The sequence below is a fragment of the Sander lucioperca genome, chromosome 1 (genome assembly GCF_008315115.2).
Source record: "Sander lucioperca isolate FBNREF2018 chromosome 1, SLUC_FBN_1.2, whole genome shotgun sequence".
Lineage (NCBI taxonomy): Eukaryota > Metazoa > Chordata > Actinopteri > Perciformes > Percidae > Sander > Sander lucioperca.
This window is the reverse complement of record NC_050173.1, coordinates 9,586,952-9,605,790: the sequence shown is the minus strand read 5'-3', so window position 1 is coordinate 9,605,790 and position 18,839 is coordinate 9,586,952. Positions and strand designations below refer to the sequence as shown.

General features: G+C 39.1%; 1 protein-coding gene across 1 annotated transcript in view; it reads left to right on the top strand.

Moving 5' to 3' along the window:
- Window positions 1-18,839, top strand: part of lrrc75bb (leucine rich repeat containing 75Bb) — a 32,881-nt gene that overhangs the window by 6,808 nt on the left and 7,234 nt on the right. Inside the window, exon 3 of the mRNA XM_031278108.2 lies at window positions 2,760-2,872. Within this exon, the coding sequence (XP_031133968.1) occupies window positions 2,760-2,872 (113 nt within the window). The remainder of the gene's footprint in view (window positions 1-2,759; window positions 2,873-18,839) is intronic.

Sequence of the window (18,839 nt, the reverse complement as noted above, 5' to 3'; positions counted from 1 at the left end):
TAACTAAGCAGGTCTTGGTGTTCAATATAGGTGACATATTAAGTTTTATTATGTAGGGATCCTGCATACTTTTCACAGATTCTGGCTTATGTTTAACAAGGGAAATGTGAGGCTCAGCAGATTTGAAGTCAAGTTGAGTTTAATTTATATAGCACACAAATTTGCTTTACAATGTGACTTTACATCCATAGTAACAACTGCTATCTTCTTTGACATTGCTCGCACAGAGTCTAGTAAAATAGTACTGTAAATATCAAGAATGACTTCATAATGCATTGCATTAAGATATTCCGACTGATTAAAAAAAAAATAATTACTTACATCTCAATATGTCTTTATGGTTACATTTACAGCATTTTTCAGCCACAGTTCACAATGTATTCTGGTAGGTTTCTCCCACCATGTTTCATTTTTGAGTCTGCATGTGGAAACGCTGCACTTGGAGGACAATGTGGGGGTTGAAATGAGAGCTACCACTCAGTCCAAGCTACAAAGGGGACACCTACATGCTGGGTAGAGAGGGAAAGGATGAATGGTAGGGCCAATGGGAGGCATTGGGTCAGAGTTTGGCTCTGCAGTGGCACCATGCAGTCTGTCTTCCCTGCTGCTCATGTGCTCTTTAAGCACATTGGCAAATAGTAACAGCTGTGCTCCAAGACCTGCAGCTGTATGAGAGTACCTGCCTATAGGTTGCTTTATACTAGAAAGCGTGGGCAGGTGCCCAGTGGTCATCATGCTGAGGTCAACACAGCCAGCAGCCATGGTCAATGGCACCGATTCTTGTGGGGAAGCTTGGCCTTGGCACCAACAATGAGAGCACTTTGAGGGCTCTGACAGCTGGCAGGTGGCCAGTGGGATCAAACTGGAGTCCACTGAGTCTCTCTGAAGTCTATTGTGTCTCAGGTAACAGACACTTCTCACTGTTTGTAAGTGACTGTAGGAAAGATATTAAAGGAGGAAAAGGTGGTCCTAAGCCTTCCTTTGTAGTGAATAGTTACATAGTTGCATCAAAAAGACAGCTTCCATTTGTGCCATGAGTCATAACAATGGACCTTGCTATATGCAGAAGACAACAGTTCTGTCTCTGTATTAGGGTTTTATTAATGTGCACATTGGTGCAGCATATTAGAAGTTTCATTGAGATATAAAATTCTAAATTGGGGTACATGAATATACAGGTTGTACCAACGTCTCAGCTATCACTCTCAAATTGGTTTACAGATATTACTAATATGAACAAACCTTTTGCAGCAGCAAAAAACATTAATAATTTACATTCAGTGACTCTATCTGTTACTCAATTTGAACTTATCAATTATGCATATTAGATGAATTCAGATTGATGTGGTCAATGAAATAAAGGGCTGGCCCTTTAAGATACAAATCATGATTTATCCACACTGGGAGTCGGCTCATCTACTTGTAGCACGGCATACAAATCCAAGATATTAAAATTAAAATTACATTTCAAACTAAGGTATAAGGGTGAAGACACCAGAGACACAGCTCAGAGTGGCTGTAAAACACAGAGCCAGCAGCAATTACAGTTATCTAGAGTCTGCAGTTAACTCTTTTAGGAAAAGATGGGTTGCCTTAAGATAAAGTCACCGTGGTCTAGTTTTTACTTACCGAGTCCAGATGATAATCACCTGTGAGAAACTCTTATCTTATCGCTGTTTGCTTTGGCGGGGAAAGCCCAGGAGGACGGGAGGGAAAGTAAAGAGCTGGCAGCGTTCTTCTGACTGGCTGGCGACCCGTGGCAGGATACTGTGTCAGACGTGATGAGGATGTAGAGAGGCAATGTGCTGGATTTAAGGCCTGGCAGCTGCTTCTATGCCCACACTGAGATTTATTTAGATTATATATATTCAAGGACATTAAGGGGTTAAAAGATGCATCATTTGTGAATGCTTTGAAGCGTATGGTCCTCAGTTTTATAGTTACAGTTACAGTTTATTTAATATATGTTGTGATTCACTCAGCTCTACAGACCCGTGATTAACGTCTAAGAATGCTTATAGTGACTTGACTCATGTTGATCCTTCCAGTCCACAGATTCACATTTTCTAAGAATATCTTCACATTGCGAATCAGTATGCGCAGCTATAACGTCGTGTTCAGTCATCCAAGTGGCTGAAACAGCAGCATTGAATGTTTTGAAGTATGAGGCATGTTTGTTGGTCGTCCTAGAAAAGAAGTGGCAGTGGGAATCGTTAATCGCCTTAAGGTATATTGCCCCTGCATTTTTTTTTCCTCTCGCTACATTGCTTCTTCCTTGTTGTCGTGTTGTACCATTAATTAGATTTACCCTGCTCAGCACAACCCATTCCATTTAAAGTCTTTGACGGAGGTGGGAGAGAGAAAAGAGAAGGCAGAGAGGAGGGGAGGGGGAGATATGGAGCAAGAGGAAAGCAAAAGGGAAAATAAATTAATGTTTTGATGCAGAACATGTTTGAAGCAGCTGTATTCAAAGGACAAGAAAGAAAGACTGTGACTGTTCATCAGTCAGTACATCTAAAGTTTGCAGGAAGAAAGAAAGGGAGCTCAGACATCCAGCATTTATATTTGACTGTTACCTTGTAGACAGCTCCTTTTCTACTTTGTCATATGCAAAATACACAGTTTATTGGTTTGTTTGAGTGATTCCTTAAATGTGTGATGTTTCAGTTGCATTTATTCACGAGCAGTCACTGTTTTTGATTTGTTGTATGAACTAGATTGATATTTGTTATCCATCATTCGTCCTATGTGTGTTACAGGAGACAGACTCGTTCAAGTCCACCAACAAGATCTGCCGCCGGCTGATTTACCACCTGACCCCTCACTCCAAGTGGACGAGACAGAGCGTGCCCAAGAGGAAGTCTCAGGCCTGGTGAGTGTGTCCTCTTTGCTGCTGCCTAACACCATCCCTGCCACAGTAAACACATATTCACGATAAGCATCAGTGCAACTCATGAATCTCTGTAGAGCCTCTCTGAAATACTAGTTGACATAGAGGAAGTTTGAGTCTTCTTTGAATTTCTGGGAAGATTTTCCCTTATCCCTATTATATATCAGTATTACAAGGTTATATCTGTGGTAATGTGTTAATTAGGGTTGAAGGGTTTCTTCTGATGTTAAGATGATTGTTTACTGGGAATATATCACTCTTTTTGCAGGATTCCCGGGATTGCTCGGCGCAAGTGAAAAACTATTTTAAAAAATAGAACTGTGGATAACTCCTCATAAAATGCAGTTTATTCTCATTTTCATTATTGTTTGGTTATGTGGTAATATGTTTTGGTAGAACAACAATTCATCTTTAATTACTGTATATTTGAGGTGGAAAACAACACAATGCCAACCATGCAGAATATTTGATCCTCTGTTTTTCAGCATGTCATCACTTTTATGTCTGAGTGGTTATAATGGAAGGTCTGACCATCTTGCTGAACTGGGTCTATTACTGTTGCAGTGGCAACAGTTAAAGTTGGAGGTCTGCATATCTAATTAAGTCACTTGTTGAACAGTCTGCATATTTTACATTTACAGTTTTTGCACTCAACTTTGATTTAATCTAAAAACATAGTTTGCCACACAGCTCTGTAATAGCTCTGTAATTTTTCTGTAATAACGTTGATTTAAGATCAGACTATATCTATGACAGTTGCTTAGGTGCATTAATGAGGTCGGGAGAGGGCATCATTGCTTTAATACATATGTTACTCTTCAGTATCTGCACACACAGGGCACACGTATGCTAAACCTTCCATGACTGGGTAATTGTGCTGGGAAACAGAAGCAGATTTTAGTGAGAATTCCCAGGAAATACCATGTTGTCACATTATTGTTCTGAAACAAATTCAGGCACATCTTCTTTTGTTTTTATTTGTTACTTAAAGGGGAAAGAAATCCAGCCACACCCGAAATAAAATCCTGACAATAAAGAAATAAAGAAATTAACGTGGAATTGATTTGAAATTTTCACCTATTAATTTAACAAGTCCTCCAAATCACATGACCACATAGGTTGGTTGTTCCTACCTTCTATTTCGACCCATAGGAGCGTTTCATTAATTAAAGTCCTAGCGATGGCATGAAATACGACTCAAATGTTTTGTGCAGTTTTAAACAAATCGTTAATGTTGTGAAAAGTTTAGGAACAAAAACTACTTGGTTAGGTTTAGAAAAAGATCATCGTTTTGGTTAAATAACATTACATGACATAATTACGCATGTGACGGAGAACGTGACGTAGTTCTGTTTACTCCATAAAGTTAAAATTACTTGCCGTTTACTTTTATTTTCAAATGGGACACGAACATTAGTCTCCTGTGTGAAATTCCTGTGTTTATTTGATCTGGCCACCACCCCTCCCACACACCCTTCAAGATCTTTTGCGCAACTATTTTTAATCATTAAACGCCTGTGAAATTCCAGCCATTGCTCAAATGAGTTGATACAAAGCTCCACAAAACTCTCTCTGTATTTCTCAACATGGCTATGTTTAGAAAATGGTGTAGTCCGGCGACTTTCGCACGCAGAAGCTCAAGTGAAGATAATTACCTCTTGTTGTCATGGTTTTGATTTTGCAGTCCTCCTGTTTGCTTTATTATGCCTATGTCTAACTCTGCTGTCATTTCAAACCCTGCCACTTCCATCTGCCTATCCTTCCATCACTTGATTCACTTCACCTGCTCATCCTTCCCACTCAGCTGTTCCCCATTCACTCCTTAGCTCCCTAGTAGTATATCAACAAGTCATTTCCACTAGCCCTCTGCCAGATTGTCTCAGTGCTTTTGTCCTAGCTTTCCAGCGTCTTGTTTGTTGAGCTGTAACTAGTTTTTCACTCTGTTTATGCTTTTCGCACTTCGCCTCAGCCTTACCCTTTTTTGTACTTTTGCCTGCCTGCAGTTTTGCATCAAGTTAAAGACATTTTTGCTTCTACCTTTTTGCCTCATGAGTTGTGCTTTTGGATTCCTTTGTCTCAGATCCCTGACATCTTGTGAAGAGTGATTTTGATCTTCTGTGTCCCCCTTGGCTAAGTAACAACTGTGTGGAGGAAGGGTGGGGGTGGTGTGCGATCACCAAGGCTTGTGTCATGTGGATGCAATGACAGTGCTGTTGTCATTACTTAGAATTCCTCATGGGGACTTCCTGCTTTGCCCTCGTCATAATTACAGCCTAACAATAAAACATAAATATGGGTCGCAATTGCTGCTTGTATAAACAGCCTACAGCATAGGGTCGTTTTTAGGGGGAGGACGGTCTCTAATGTAAACTTCTATTTGTTTCTTAATACATCAAGGTTTATCCTCCATACCAAACTGTAGTCAGGTTTTAATTGAAGGTTATCAAATCATCAACCTGTGTTACTGTGTCTTGCTAGGATGATCCGTCCATTTACGCACTAACCTCTCAGCAGTAAATACAGTTTCCCATCTGACCCGAGACTGTTGTGAGAAAAACAGCCTCACACCATCTCAAACACCACCGTTGAAAAGTGATTTGTTTATGGAGATTTGAATGTTTTTCTACATCTACAAACTTGTCTCCGAGAATGATCTGGCGCAAACAAGAAACTAATATTGAAACTAAAATAAGAAGCATGACTGAACTGTAGGCCATTAAAGGTCAGACACTGATTGTCAATGCTTGAGTGACATAGAGAAAGACCAACAGAAACGCTAAACAAATAAGTGCTCTCTGACTCAAATTAAGTAACAGGTACATTTGCTGAGACGTTATGAAAGAAGAAGAAAAAACATCTCTAATGATGATCATGAGGCTTCCCTTCCCTGAGCAATTAACCCAGATTTGAGTTAACTTCCCGCCCCAGTCTCTTGGTTGCAGTATTTTGAAATAACACTCAACTGAACAACAAGGCAAACTCTCCCAGTGTGCTCATTATCAAGCTCTGTCTCTCTCCCAGCCTCTACTGCAGGCATCCAGGCAGCAGCCTTTATTGTGGGACTCAAACTAGACTTCCATTCTCTGTGAATATGACGCCCACTAAAATGAGCAGAAAGTAATGTCTTTAGATCAAATGAAGCATTAGGACACAGCTTACATGGTTTCAAATGCTTTTCAGTTATTGAATTCTTCATTACTGGGTATCTCTCCTTCTCAGTCTGTCTCGTCCTCCCTCACCTTTCTGCTCTCTCTTTTTCCTCCCCCACCCCCAAGCCCTCCATTTCTCCTATTTTAAAATCCCTTCCTTGCATTGATTTTCCTTCCCTCCTCTTTTCCTGTGGGATTTTTCTCTCCTTGCGAGAGTCCATTTTGTTCAACAGTTGCCACACAGAGCGGTTCTGCAGTTTGAGCTGAGGCTCTGGGGAAACGCTCTGTCAGACGGAGAGAAAAAGGGGGAGGCGGAATCACTGCAAAGTTGCTGATAAGAAGGCGCGCATTTCCCTCTTTCTTCCCGCCTCGCTTCGAATCGATCATGAATTTGATCTCTTCATATTTAGGAATGCAAAAGCATTATAAATATATATAAATATATATTGGAGATATATATATCTCCAATATTGCATTCTTATTTTCTTCAATCAATAGTGAAAAGTCTATTTGATCAATTGAGAAATGTGCTGCAGCCTGCTCTCCAACCAAGGCTCAAATTGAATTATTTTCATGGAATATATGCAATTGGTTGAAAATCTTGAAGAGATAACACATAAATCATGATTCAAACTTTATTACTTCAGCCTGCTTTGCTTTTATAACACTGTAACTGAAAAGCAAGTGTGTCAGTCTTTATATATTATCAAGGCAATTTCATTTATTCTCTGCAGCTGCATGTGCCAGGTTTCTGAGAAGAACAGTATTGCTGAGTCCCCAGAGAAGCTTTTAATGCTATTGTAATTGGTATTGAATTTCAGATTAATCAAGCTCACACTTTTTATGATGCTAAAATTGCCCTTCCAGCACATTTTGAAGAGCTTGGACTCCGATTGCAGATGCTATTTCTTTCATTGCTTGTCTTTACTGCGAGGCAGTAATTGATGCGGGGCTCTTACAGCAGCTATTACAGACATCTTCAATACATTTAAAGAAATTACTGTGGTTCAAGAAGACGATTGAATTATTTTATTCAGAGTTAAGCTTTGTAGAGTGAAGACACTTTAAGTATTGAGGAAAGTCTAAGTGCATCTGGCTTCTTTTTTTGCTTAGAATATACTGCTCAGCAGAATAGCTGACAGGATTTAGTAAGGTGTCAAATGTAGTCGTGCAGGTCGTGCCGACTGTTGATAAGAGTGAAAGAGACAGCTGTTTGGGGCGGTGTAAACTGCTGTGGGTGAGCTTTGATATCCTGTCCTGATATTTGACCCAGACCTCACACTGTTCGGACTAAAGTGCCTTTCCTCCCACAGCTCACGCTGCTCATTGCTTTTATTTATCTGCATATAAAGATTGATAGTTGTGGAAACAGCGCTAATGGAGTAGTAACAAACAGTACAGTTCCAACTTGATTGTTTGGCATGACTTCCACATGTTCACCTGCCAAAAACTACAAATACTCTGCACATTTTAAGAGTTTAGTATAAAACCAACACTTCCCCCAGAAAACAGTCAGAGGCTAAAACAATCACTGCTCTGTTGATCCCACTGTCAATAACATGTTTTAAAAGACATATTTAATGTTGCACAATTCAAACATGGTGAAATACAACAGCACTTCTCAACAAGAAGATGAAACACATGACCTAATTTTTCAGTCTTGAGATTTTAACAAAACAATTTCTTTGTGTGTCTTGTCTTGTCTTTATCGTCTTCATTATGCAAACAATGATAAACAAAACTGTTACAAAACCAGGATTATGAAAAAGATTGAGTCAATAAGGGATCTGTCTGAGTCTGCTGAACTCCTGCTTGATTTCTCATCTGACCTACTCAAACCCAGTCTCAACATGACAAAGACGCTCCTGCATTCTACCTCTCCTTTCCATCAGCAGTGACAGCACCACATTGACCCCTCCATAGACTGCTAACGGCTTTAGTACACTCCAAACGTGACTGTCGGATTGTCAAAAAGCATCTAAAACCCCCACCGCCTGGCTACTGGCAAGAAAGCCATCACATGGAAATGGCTGCAGCCAAACCCTCCAACAACTGATGACTGCACTGCAATTGTCAACAAAATAAACTGTATGGAGAAATTGACCTTTACTCTTCAAATTCTTTATACAACCATTACTTTTCATAGAATCTTGTTTCCCCCCTCTTTAGGACAGCGGGCTTATTTGTGCCCATTCATAACAGCTATAAACACTTTTGCCTTAAACACTTACTACGAACTAGTTCGATTGAAGCATACTGAAGTGTCAAGAATTCTGATGTGACACCAGACAATGATGCCCATCCTCTGTGTTGCAGCTACAGCCCAAACTTGCAGGTTTGCACTCGATAACAATAAATGTATAAGATCCCAACTTTTTTCACTAGAGATTCTGCTCATCTCATTGTTCAAGTCTAGAGTTATTCCACCCAGTCTAGGATGATCTGGCTTGCCCTAGAAACGAGCACTGACAACATGCTTTTGTGGCTCCTCCAGAATTTTGCAGTCTGACTTTTCCTCCGCCTCCCAAAATTCTCCTACATCAAATCACCCTCTGCTACCTCCAGTGGTTTCCTGTGCCTGCTTACCTTTTCAAATTCCATGATGATAAGAAGCAGTATGAGGCTGCTACAGTAGCCACAACTCAACACCTACAATACATTGCCCATCCTGCACACCAACCTGTGACCTGCATCATGATGCTAATCAATTCATCTCTTTCTCCTTTATCACCGGAAAATCCTTTCCAATTTTAACATGATAACCAACTTTTTCCTATCTTTCCTCCTAGGCTAAAAACATCTAATTTCTTTAAGTGGTCCCTCATAGCTTCCTGCAATAATAAGTCAGTAAAAAGCCATTGAGGCATCTTGGCTATGAATATATTTGGTTGAGCAGTGAAAGTTTTTTAGACATCTGTATAATAGTTGGGATGCTTATGACTACTTTCTCAACTGCTTTTCAACAACTGTATATTTCTAGTCCAGATCCCGAGACAGCTTTTCACCAGCTAATCACCAGAGAAGTGCTCACTGGTATTCTCTGCAGTTTCTCCCTGCTCTGCTCAGGCTAATTTGCTCTAATCTTCCAAGAAATCCCCTCTACCTCTCTTCCTCGCTTTTATTCTGAGCCCTTCTCCCTTACATGATCCTTCCAGAGCTACAGCAACATTGTCAAGGCACTACATCTTCCACCTTTGCGATCCGCAATAGTGTACGTGTTGGTAACCAAATTTAAGCTTACTATGCAGTCCAATCCTCTCCAAATCTCAAAATCCATTTTTATTTCTTTGTTTTGGCCTTCCATCCACAACAAGTTGGCATATTCAACACCTCAAAAAGTAACTTTATGATGTGTGACCATATATTTTTTGCTTAGAGGAAAAGACCACCGCAATTTCATACATAAATGACTCATTTTAGTGGGAGAAGATGAAAGTGTTACGAATCCTTGGTGAGATATAATTTACAGTTATAAAAATAATGATACATGATATTAAATAGAGGTAAAACCTCTTAAGGTTCTTGACTTGCACAACAAACCAGCAACACTTGAAAAATGGCCATAAGCCACAAAACAAAGATGGCAAAGCTGTTGTCTCAATATACTGTATGAAAAAGAATAGATAATGTGCTTCTTTTATCATGAGGGAGAGATTTCTAGCTGTGTGTCTCTATGGATGGCAGGCTTGGCCTGTCGGTTGATCTAGACTGAGATATCTTAACAACAATTGGATGCATTGCCATGAATTTTTGTACAGACATTCATGGTTTCCAGAGACTTCATCTTACCGACTTTGGTGATCCTCTGACTTTTTCTCTAGTGACATTTGTGGTTCAGAGTGAAATGTCTCGACAACTGTTGAATGGATTGCCATGCAATTTGGACATTTATATTCTCCTTTGAATTAATTTTAATAACATTTGGTGATTCCATAAACTTTAATGTGTCCAAAATGTTGATTTATGACCAAATACTTTAGCATTTGGGTTAAAGCACTGCTGACAGCCTCACAGAGCCTGTTTAATGTTTATTCAACCAGGAAGCCTCTTGAGATACATTATCTCCTTCAAAAGAGAAAGCAGGCTCAAATCTGAAAACATGACATATCATGAAAAACAAACATTCATATCACATTCACACATTGTATAGCACCATAAAATATGACCGGAATTCTTCCTTAATGCATTTACTGTATATGTGGCATCCGTACACTGAGCCATGTGATATCTGCCTTTGACACATGTATGACCTATTCCTGGAGCCAGGTCACCCCCCTGAGGTGTGCACTGGAAGGCTGAACAGGCTGTGACTCAGCAGACCTGACCTCTGAAGAGCCTACAATGTCGAATCCTAAGGCGAGGGCAAAAATCTGACTACACAGGGAAAGAATATTTGAAAAATATGAGTTGTGTTTTTGACTATCACTGATGTCTGGTCTTTGAAAGGTTTTGTTGCCTCTGCTCATATTTCCATTCAGAGATGAAGTATTCCACTTGACTGCACGCTGCTCTCAGTCTGCTCAATCTGCTTGCTAGTTGACCTCCACTTTTAATAGAGACTTAAAGATCCAGCCACCGTCCTTGTCCATGAATAATTGAGGGCTTCCCACGGTACAGACGGAGATCCTGGAGGATTAGGGGGGAGGAGGAAGAGAGGCTCAGTATCCATCGCTCCAATCTTCAGGGAGCAGGGCCATAATGAAATGATTAGATGTGTTGATCAGTAAACACGAGTTCAGAGGTGTTTTTAATTTAACAGACATTTTTTAAGTTGAGGCGCGCTGCTTTAAATAACAGCATTTCGAGACTTCTTTGTTTTTTTATCCAGGACTGAATCCCTCTTAACCTTGCATTGATTTGATTCTAACTGTAAATCTGAGATAAGGCTGCTGCTGCTTGAGAATAACAGAAACAAGGATTGGTGATCTGTGGGTCTCATTTCTTTAAAGCTGATACAAATCACTCCCCAATGATCAAGCCCCTCGGTCTGTGCTCAGAGCCCTGCATTTTAATGCTGATTTCATAACTGTGCCTTGACACCGTATAGCAGACACAGGCACACTCCTCCATGCTATACACTTATGTAATGCAAACAGTTTTCTGTGTTCTGTCGCAGTATTCTTTTCTCCTAAGCATCCAGTTTGTCACATCGAATCAAATCATGGGTGAATTTATAGCTCAGCCGTGGAATACATTTTGCATTGCACACGCTGCACAGTTGCATTATGGTACATTCTGTAACAAGAGGTTTTATAATCATTGGCTCAAATATGCTTTTATCTTCGGTTGGAAGTCAGATATTTTTAGTAGTAGTAATCCATGTCACATCCATTATTGTTGGTGTAAACTGAGAGTAGCAGAGTGGAAACGTAAGTGAGATTTACAAAAGAAATAAGGACATCTATCCAACAATGGTGCTACGTCTTCAAGGACTTTTTGACTCAGCTGCTTGTAAGTTGGGGATTTGCCCATGTTTTTAATAACGTGTGATAGATTCCCATTAGGTTCTTTTTTACCTTTCTCGTTTTAAGGGTGCATGTGTTGTTCCCATCACTGCTGTCAGTTCACTCCGTGTTGACATCGACATTGCTACTTTCCTCGAAATTTCTAAATTCAAAGTTTCAAAGAACCAAGTGACTGATATGTCAAAACACAGCACAGCCCCGAGCTGCTGCATTGACAACGTACAATAGAGGAAGCCTTTATCAGCCCATCCACAAAATGTTTCACTGAAATTTAATCCAAATCCAAATGAGCTGTGAGGCTATTTTTTCCTTCACAGAAAATGTGTCATTATCTCCATGAAACTGGAGGACACTGGATGGTGTATGCAATCACCACTTTCATGTTTCCCTGTAAATTTTCTGCACAACCGTAGTATTAGTGTGACAGTCGCATATTGAGGCAAATTTAACTAAAGTTTTTGCTCAGAGTGACTGTAAAGGATTGTCATTAACACAGGCCAAACTGTGCCAAGGCACTCACATGTATGTGATGCTAAAACTGAGTTAAGTTAAACAAACTGGTTCAGGAAATGTTCAGCACTGTAGCCTGCAGTCACCGGCCTGAAGGCACATTCAGATAACACAAGCACAGAAATAAATGAGCAGTTCTTTACCAGCTCACTTTTCAAGGATGAGTTTTTACATCAGATCCTCGTAGGCTCTCCCACAGCTGAGCCGTGTATGTATTAAACAGATGCCTGGAGGCAAAACAGCTTAGATCGATCCGAGGAATAAACAGGTCAAGACCAAAGCGTTGATGAAGCAGACATTGATCTGACCAATCCCACGGGACCATGGAACAGCATCCACATCCAATGTTTCTCAAGTGCTTTTATATTATTCCCCTGAAATAAGTAAAGTGTTTCTCTGCATGCTCAGCACAAAGTACATTTACATTTTTATTACAGAGTTTGTCCTCCCATCAGGGACACACTGACGTTGAGCTAATCTCTGCACTTTTTAACATAATTATGGACCACAGATTTTGCACATTACATTTTACTAAAATATTTATACAAAATATAGATATTCATATTTTCTCAATTTTCTCATTACTATCAAGCTGGAGTTTATAAGTTGTGAATTATTCACTAATGGTTAATAAATAATTTATCAATGCTTTAACGAGCGAATCCATGAATAAGAGCGTACTTTACCTTTATGCTAAGCTAAGCTAACCGGCTGCTGGTGCTACCTTTATTTTTAACATCCATCTTCATGCTAAGCTAAGTTAACCACTTGCTGGTGCTAACTTCATAATTGACATACATACAGTGGTTATTGATCTTCTCATTGATCTTCTCATCTAACTTTCTTCAAGAAAGCAAATAAGAGTATTTCCTGAAATTCTTCAACTTGCTTTTTATTTTAAACTAATTAGTGTATAACTACTGTATAAAGCATTATTTTGTGGTTTAGAAAGGCTATTACTGCTATTAGTTACAAGTTACAAACCCTTTATAAAGTGTGTCTTATTAAATGGGAACCAAATCATCTGACTGCAATGCCAGAAGCTCCATTAAAGTCTCTGTGATCATACAGCAGTGATGAAAAAGGAGTGTGAATGTTCATGCAAAAAAAGAGGTCAAAGAAGTAAATATATTTATTTTACCATACCAGAAAGTCTTAAAACACACAACACCGATTGTTATATTGAATCCCACAGTAAATAAGCATGAGGGAAAAAACATAGCCTCTTAAACTACTCCTGTATCTCAATGTATTACTGATTCATGAGAATAAATGAAGGGGAACATGTATTCTACGGTGGGTGAACAGATTACAAGTTTCTCCTGCCATTTCCTTTTAACTCTTACCCTGGTGGCAGAATATTAAAGGTTTGTGTGATTATCCCTGTAAAAATGTCACCGCAGCTTAACCTAGAAGAATAGTACATGTTGGCTCGACCCAGTGTTGTAGTCGAGTCACCAACTGCCGAGTTTGAGTCGAGTCTCGAGTCCCCAGTATTCGAGTCCGAGTCCAAGTCCGAGTCACCAAAGAACAGTCCGAGTCGAGTCCGAGTCAAGTCACCATTACCTGAGTTTGAGTCCGAGTCTAGTGAGAGCAGTGAAAGTAAGAGCGAGAATTCAGCGTTAAGTGAGTGACGTCAGTGAGTGTGTTGTCAAGAGACAAGAGACAAGAGAGAGCGAGCAGTAGCAGTGTCCAACTGAGAAGAGTATGTGTGGCTGTGAGGAAAAAGCGAGAGAAAAAAAGAGATCCCAAAGACGATGTAAAGTTAACAATAAACAGGAAAAGTGTAACAACTTATATAAATTTTTTATAACCTATTTAGTGAGAAACTTCATCCAACGCCTGAGTCCTTTTTCATGAATGCTCAAGTCCGATTTTATATATCCTCGAGTCCAAGTACAAGTCATCAGTCCGCGAGTCCAAGTCAAGTCATGAGTCCAGAGAATAGAGACTTGAGTCGGACTCGAGCCCGAGTCCAGGATTCGAGTACTCCATCGCTGGCTCGACCCTCTCAGCCTTTTTTGTGTTAATGCTGATTCGGCATTCTGAATCATGATTTTTTTTTTCCCCTTTTTTGACATACTATGATTACTTATACTTATGTCCACAGCATCTATCTTTCTCTTTATTACACTTGTACTGACATGGAACCTTTAAAGTTACTCTCTAACACTCACCACCCTCATTATGTACCTGTCTGATTTGTTGCGTGATGCTCCGCATGCTGTCATACTCTCGGATCTAAAGCATTGTAGGGCCTCACCTAAATAGAATTATTAGAATCTGAATTAAGTAACTTATACAGTATACTGTATTTTTCACTGCCTGCAAAGTGCAGCCAGTTCGTCACCTTACTTCCTGCTTTGCTCCTGTCATAACTACTCTGCCACTAGAGGGAGCCACCACTATGAACGTTAATATATGTTGTAATTGCTGCTTAAACAATCTCTGGGAGAGTTTCTCGGGGAAGAACAGTCTCTTTAAAGTTGCAGTAGGTAAGACTTATAAAACTGACTTTCTGTCATATTTGCTGAAACTGACCTTATATTCGAGTAGAACTACATGAAGCAGGTAATTTAAAAAACATCTGGCTCCTCTGGCACCACCTACAGCCTATAGTGCAATTTGCAAAAGTCCACAGCTCCCTATTCAGATGCACCAATCAGGGCCAGGGGGGTGTCTAACTGCTTGTCAATCACTGCTCATGCACACGCATTCATTCTCCCTTGTGGGGGGAGGGGCTTAGGAGACCATTTTGGGCTTTAGCGGAAAGGGTGGAGGGACTGCGGGGGAGGGACTGAGTAGTTGCCGATGTTCAAATTTTTTGGCTAAATCTTGGATCTTCACAATCCTACCTACAGCACCTTTAATATTAAGTATCTCGCTTTTTGTGTTGAAGGTCACATGACACAAAGTGTAGTTACCTGGGATGTTCTTTTGTATATGTAAAGGGCTTTTACACTTCATGCTGAATAGCCTGCAGACAAAAAAAGAGGTAAGTGTTAACAACTACATTTTTCACCATGGAAATTTGGAAATTTGCAAGTTGAATTCAATGTTGGAGATTCGAAAGTTGAAATCATTGTAAATTTGCATGTTGAAATCGTTGTAAATTCACAAGTTGAAATCGTTGTTGTAAAGTCGCAAGTTGAAATCGTTGGAAATTCACAAGTTGAAATTTTTGTAAATTCGCAAGTTTAAATTACACAAATGAAACCACATCCATTCTTCACAAACACTCCTGTGTGGCATACCTGAGGTAGGGTTTGAATCCACGTCTCATGTTCAGCGGTTGGCGTCGTTCCAAAAGTGGAAAAGACAAATATGCTGAAAACAGAGAGATGCAAGTCAGGTCAGATAGCTCAGCCTGACAAGAGAAAGATTCAGAGACAGAAGGTTGTCTGTTCAAAGCTTATAGGGTGCAATGAGTTTTGAGGTCCAATGTACGAAGTGAAATAGACAAATATGACAAAAACATACACCTGCATATCAGGTCAGATAGCATAGGGTGAAAAAAGAATATTTGGAAGACAGAAGGGTATGTTTTCAAATCTTGTGGTTGGTGAGTTGTGAGACCTACCTTCCGTGACAGTCTCTTTTGACATACTTAACGATCATGTTTTAAAAAAAATTTTTAGGCAAACTATACTATGACTTTTTTTCTGACTTTTTTCAATATACTATACTATGACGTTTTTATGACTTTTTTCAACACACTGTACTCTGACTTTCTAATGTTTTTTTTCGATATACTATACTATGACCATTTATGACTTTTTCGACATACTTTACTATGACTTTTTGTTGACTTTTTTCAAAATACTGTACTATGACTTTTTGTTGACTTTTTTCAACATACTATACCATGATTTTTTTATAACTTTTTTCGACATACTATACTATGACTTTTTATGACTTTTTTCAACATTCTTGTGTTGTGAGACCTACTTTCCAGGAAAGTAGAGGAGAGGAGTACAGGAAAAAGATTTCTTCCTAGACATAGTACACGATGACTTTTTCGACAAACTATACAATTACTTTTTTCGAGATACTATACTATGACTTTTTTTATCACAAAAGAAACATTATAATATAAATAACTTCTATAACCTTCAAATTTAGAATACTTTTGTCCACAGCATCTATCTTTCTCTTTATTACACATTTACTGACATGGACCTTTTAAAGTTACTTTCTAACACTCACTACCCTCATTATGTACCTGTACCTGCATGATGCTCCGCATGCTGTCGTACTCTCGGGTCTAAAGCATTGTGGTAGGGCCTCACCTAAATAGAATTATTAGAATCAGAATGAAGTAACTTATACAGTATACTGTATTTTTCACTGCTAAAAAACGCACTGACATTACTGAACACTACTGCAGCCAGTTCGTCATCTTTCTTCCTGCTTTGCTCCTGTCATAACTACTCTGCCACTAGAGGGAGCCACCACTATAAATGTAAATATATGTTGTAATTGCTGCTTAAACAATCTCTGGGAGAGTTTCTCGGGGAAGAACAGTCTCTTTAATATTAAGTATCTCGCTTTCTGTGTTGAAGGTCACATGACACAAAGTGTAGTTACCTGGGATGTTCTTTTGTATATGTTAAGGGGTTTTACACTTTAAAATACTTTAATACTTTAATCATTTCAGCTGAACAGCCTGCAGACAAAAAAAAGTTATGTGTTAACAACTACATTTTTCCCCATGGAAATTTGGAAATTTGCATGTTGAATTTGATGTTGGAGATTTGCAAGTTAAAATTGTTGGAAAGTCGCTAGTTGAAATCGTAAATTCAGAAGTTGAAATTGTTGGAAATTCACAAGTTGAAATTGTTGTTGGAAATTAGCAAGTTGAAATTGTTGGAAAGTCGCAAGTTGAAATCGTTGTTGTAAATTCGCAAGTTTAAATCAACAAATGAAACCACATCCATTCTTCACAAACACTCCTGTGTGGCATACCTGAGGCGGGGTTTGAACCCGCGTCTCCTGGTCGGCGTCGTTCCCCACTGGACCACCTCCAGGGGTGATAAACACCAAGATCCAAAGAGAAACTTCACCTTCATCAACCTTTTCCTTTTGTTGTCCCTTATAAACTCTTACAGAAGTAGATAATCCATTAAAACATCTTAAATGTACAGATAAACCTTGAAAAACCCCTTAACACTTTCCAAGATTCCAAGTGATAACCAATCAAACCTTTTAATGCATTTATCTATCCATGAAATAACCTAAAACCTGCTTCACAGAAATAAAGCGACTGTGAAGTTGAACCTTGGTTGAAATATTGAGATTACTTTTCAGAGTCCTGAGAGCTCAACTGGAAAAGAAACTCCTCTACAGTCTGAAGTTTGTTAGTTCAAATCCCACCTTTGCCATTTGTGTTTTTCTGTTTCATAAAGGAGTCTCTTATGGATAAAAGTGCTTGAACTCATAAAACGCCTCAGAGGAAGAAATCTGTCCCAATATGTTTCTGTCTTCTTTTAGGACAAAGAGTAAAAACATTTTAATCAACTCTCCAAACAGGAAGTGACTCATAACTCAGCTGAAACATCTCAGAGGAGTTTGAACCTGCTTATGCAGGCCACGGTGATGTTTTGTAACCTGGTCTCAAGTGATATACGTTAGAGCTGTAATGGGGCCTTAAAAGTTCGGCCTGACAAGGCCCGAGCCTGACAGAATTCGGCCCGAGCCCGACAAGTACATTTTGATTGACAGCTTTTTAAAAGCCCGAACCCATTTACAGTCCGACATTATTCAAATGTGCACACGCACACAGCTCTTTTGCCTTTTGTCAAGAATGAGTCATTTCTCATGGTCAAAAGTTTTCCACACCTCAGACTTTGCTTTCTTTGCCGATGCAACCAAAATGTAATCGCCACAGGCTCAGGCCAGCCTCCGTTTCACCTCCTCAGCATCCATTTCCGCGCTAAGCATAACGCATCACCTGACCGCTCATTTACTGCGCAACCCGGAGCGCAAGCCCGAGCCCGGCCTGAGCCCATGTAAAATGATAGAAATTAAGACCGAACCCAACCGAACCCATCGGGCCCCTGACTTTTTGTTGGCTTTTTTTTACTTACTATACTATGACTTTTTATGACTTTTTTTCGACATGCTATACTATGACCTCTTTATGACTTTTTTGACATACTACACTATGATTTTTTCATGACTCTTATTGACATAATATACTAAGACTTTTTTTGACATACTAAACTATGACTTTTTGTTGACTTTTTCGACATACTGTACTATGATTTTTTTCGACTTACTATACAATGACTTTTTGTTTGCTTTTTTTGACTTACTATACTATGACTTTTTTATGACTTTTTACGACATACCATAGTATGACTTTTTTTGACTTTTTTCGACATACTATATTATGACTTTTTGTTGACTTTTTTCAACATGCTATACTATGACCTTTTATGACTTTTTTGACATACTACACTATTATCTTTTTATGACTTTTTTCAACACACTATACTATGACTTTTTGTTGACTTTTTTCAACATACTATACTATGACTTTTGTTGACTTCTTTCGACATACTATAGTATGACTTTTTTATGACTTTTTTCAACATAGGCAAGGCAAGGCAGCTTTATTTGTATAGCACATTTCAGCAGCAGGGCAATTCAAAGTGCTTTACATAAAACATGAAAGAGCAGTTAAAAACGATTAAAAATAAATTGGCAGGACCATATTTCTTTACCATCTCATCCACCTACTATACTATGACTTATTTTTGAGTTTTTTCGACATACTATATTATTACTTTTTTCGACATACTATACTATGACCTTTTTATGACT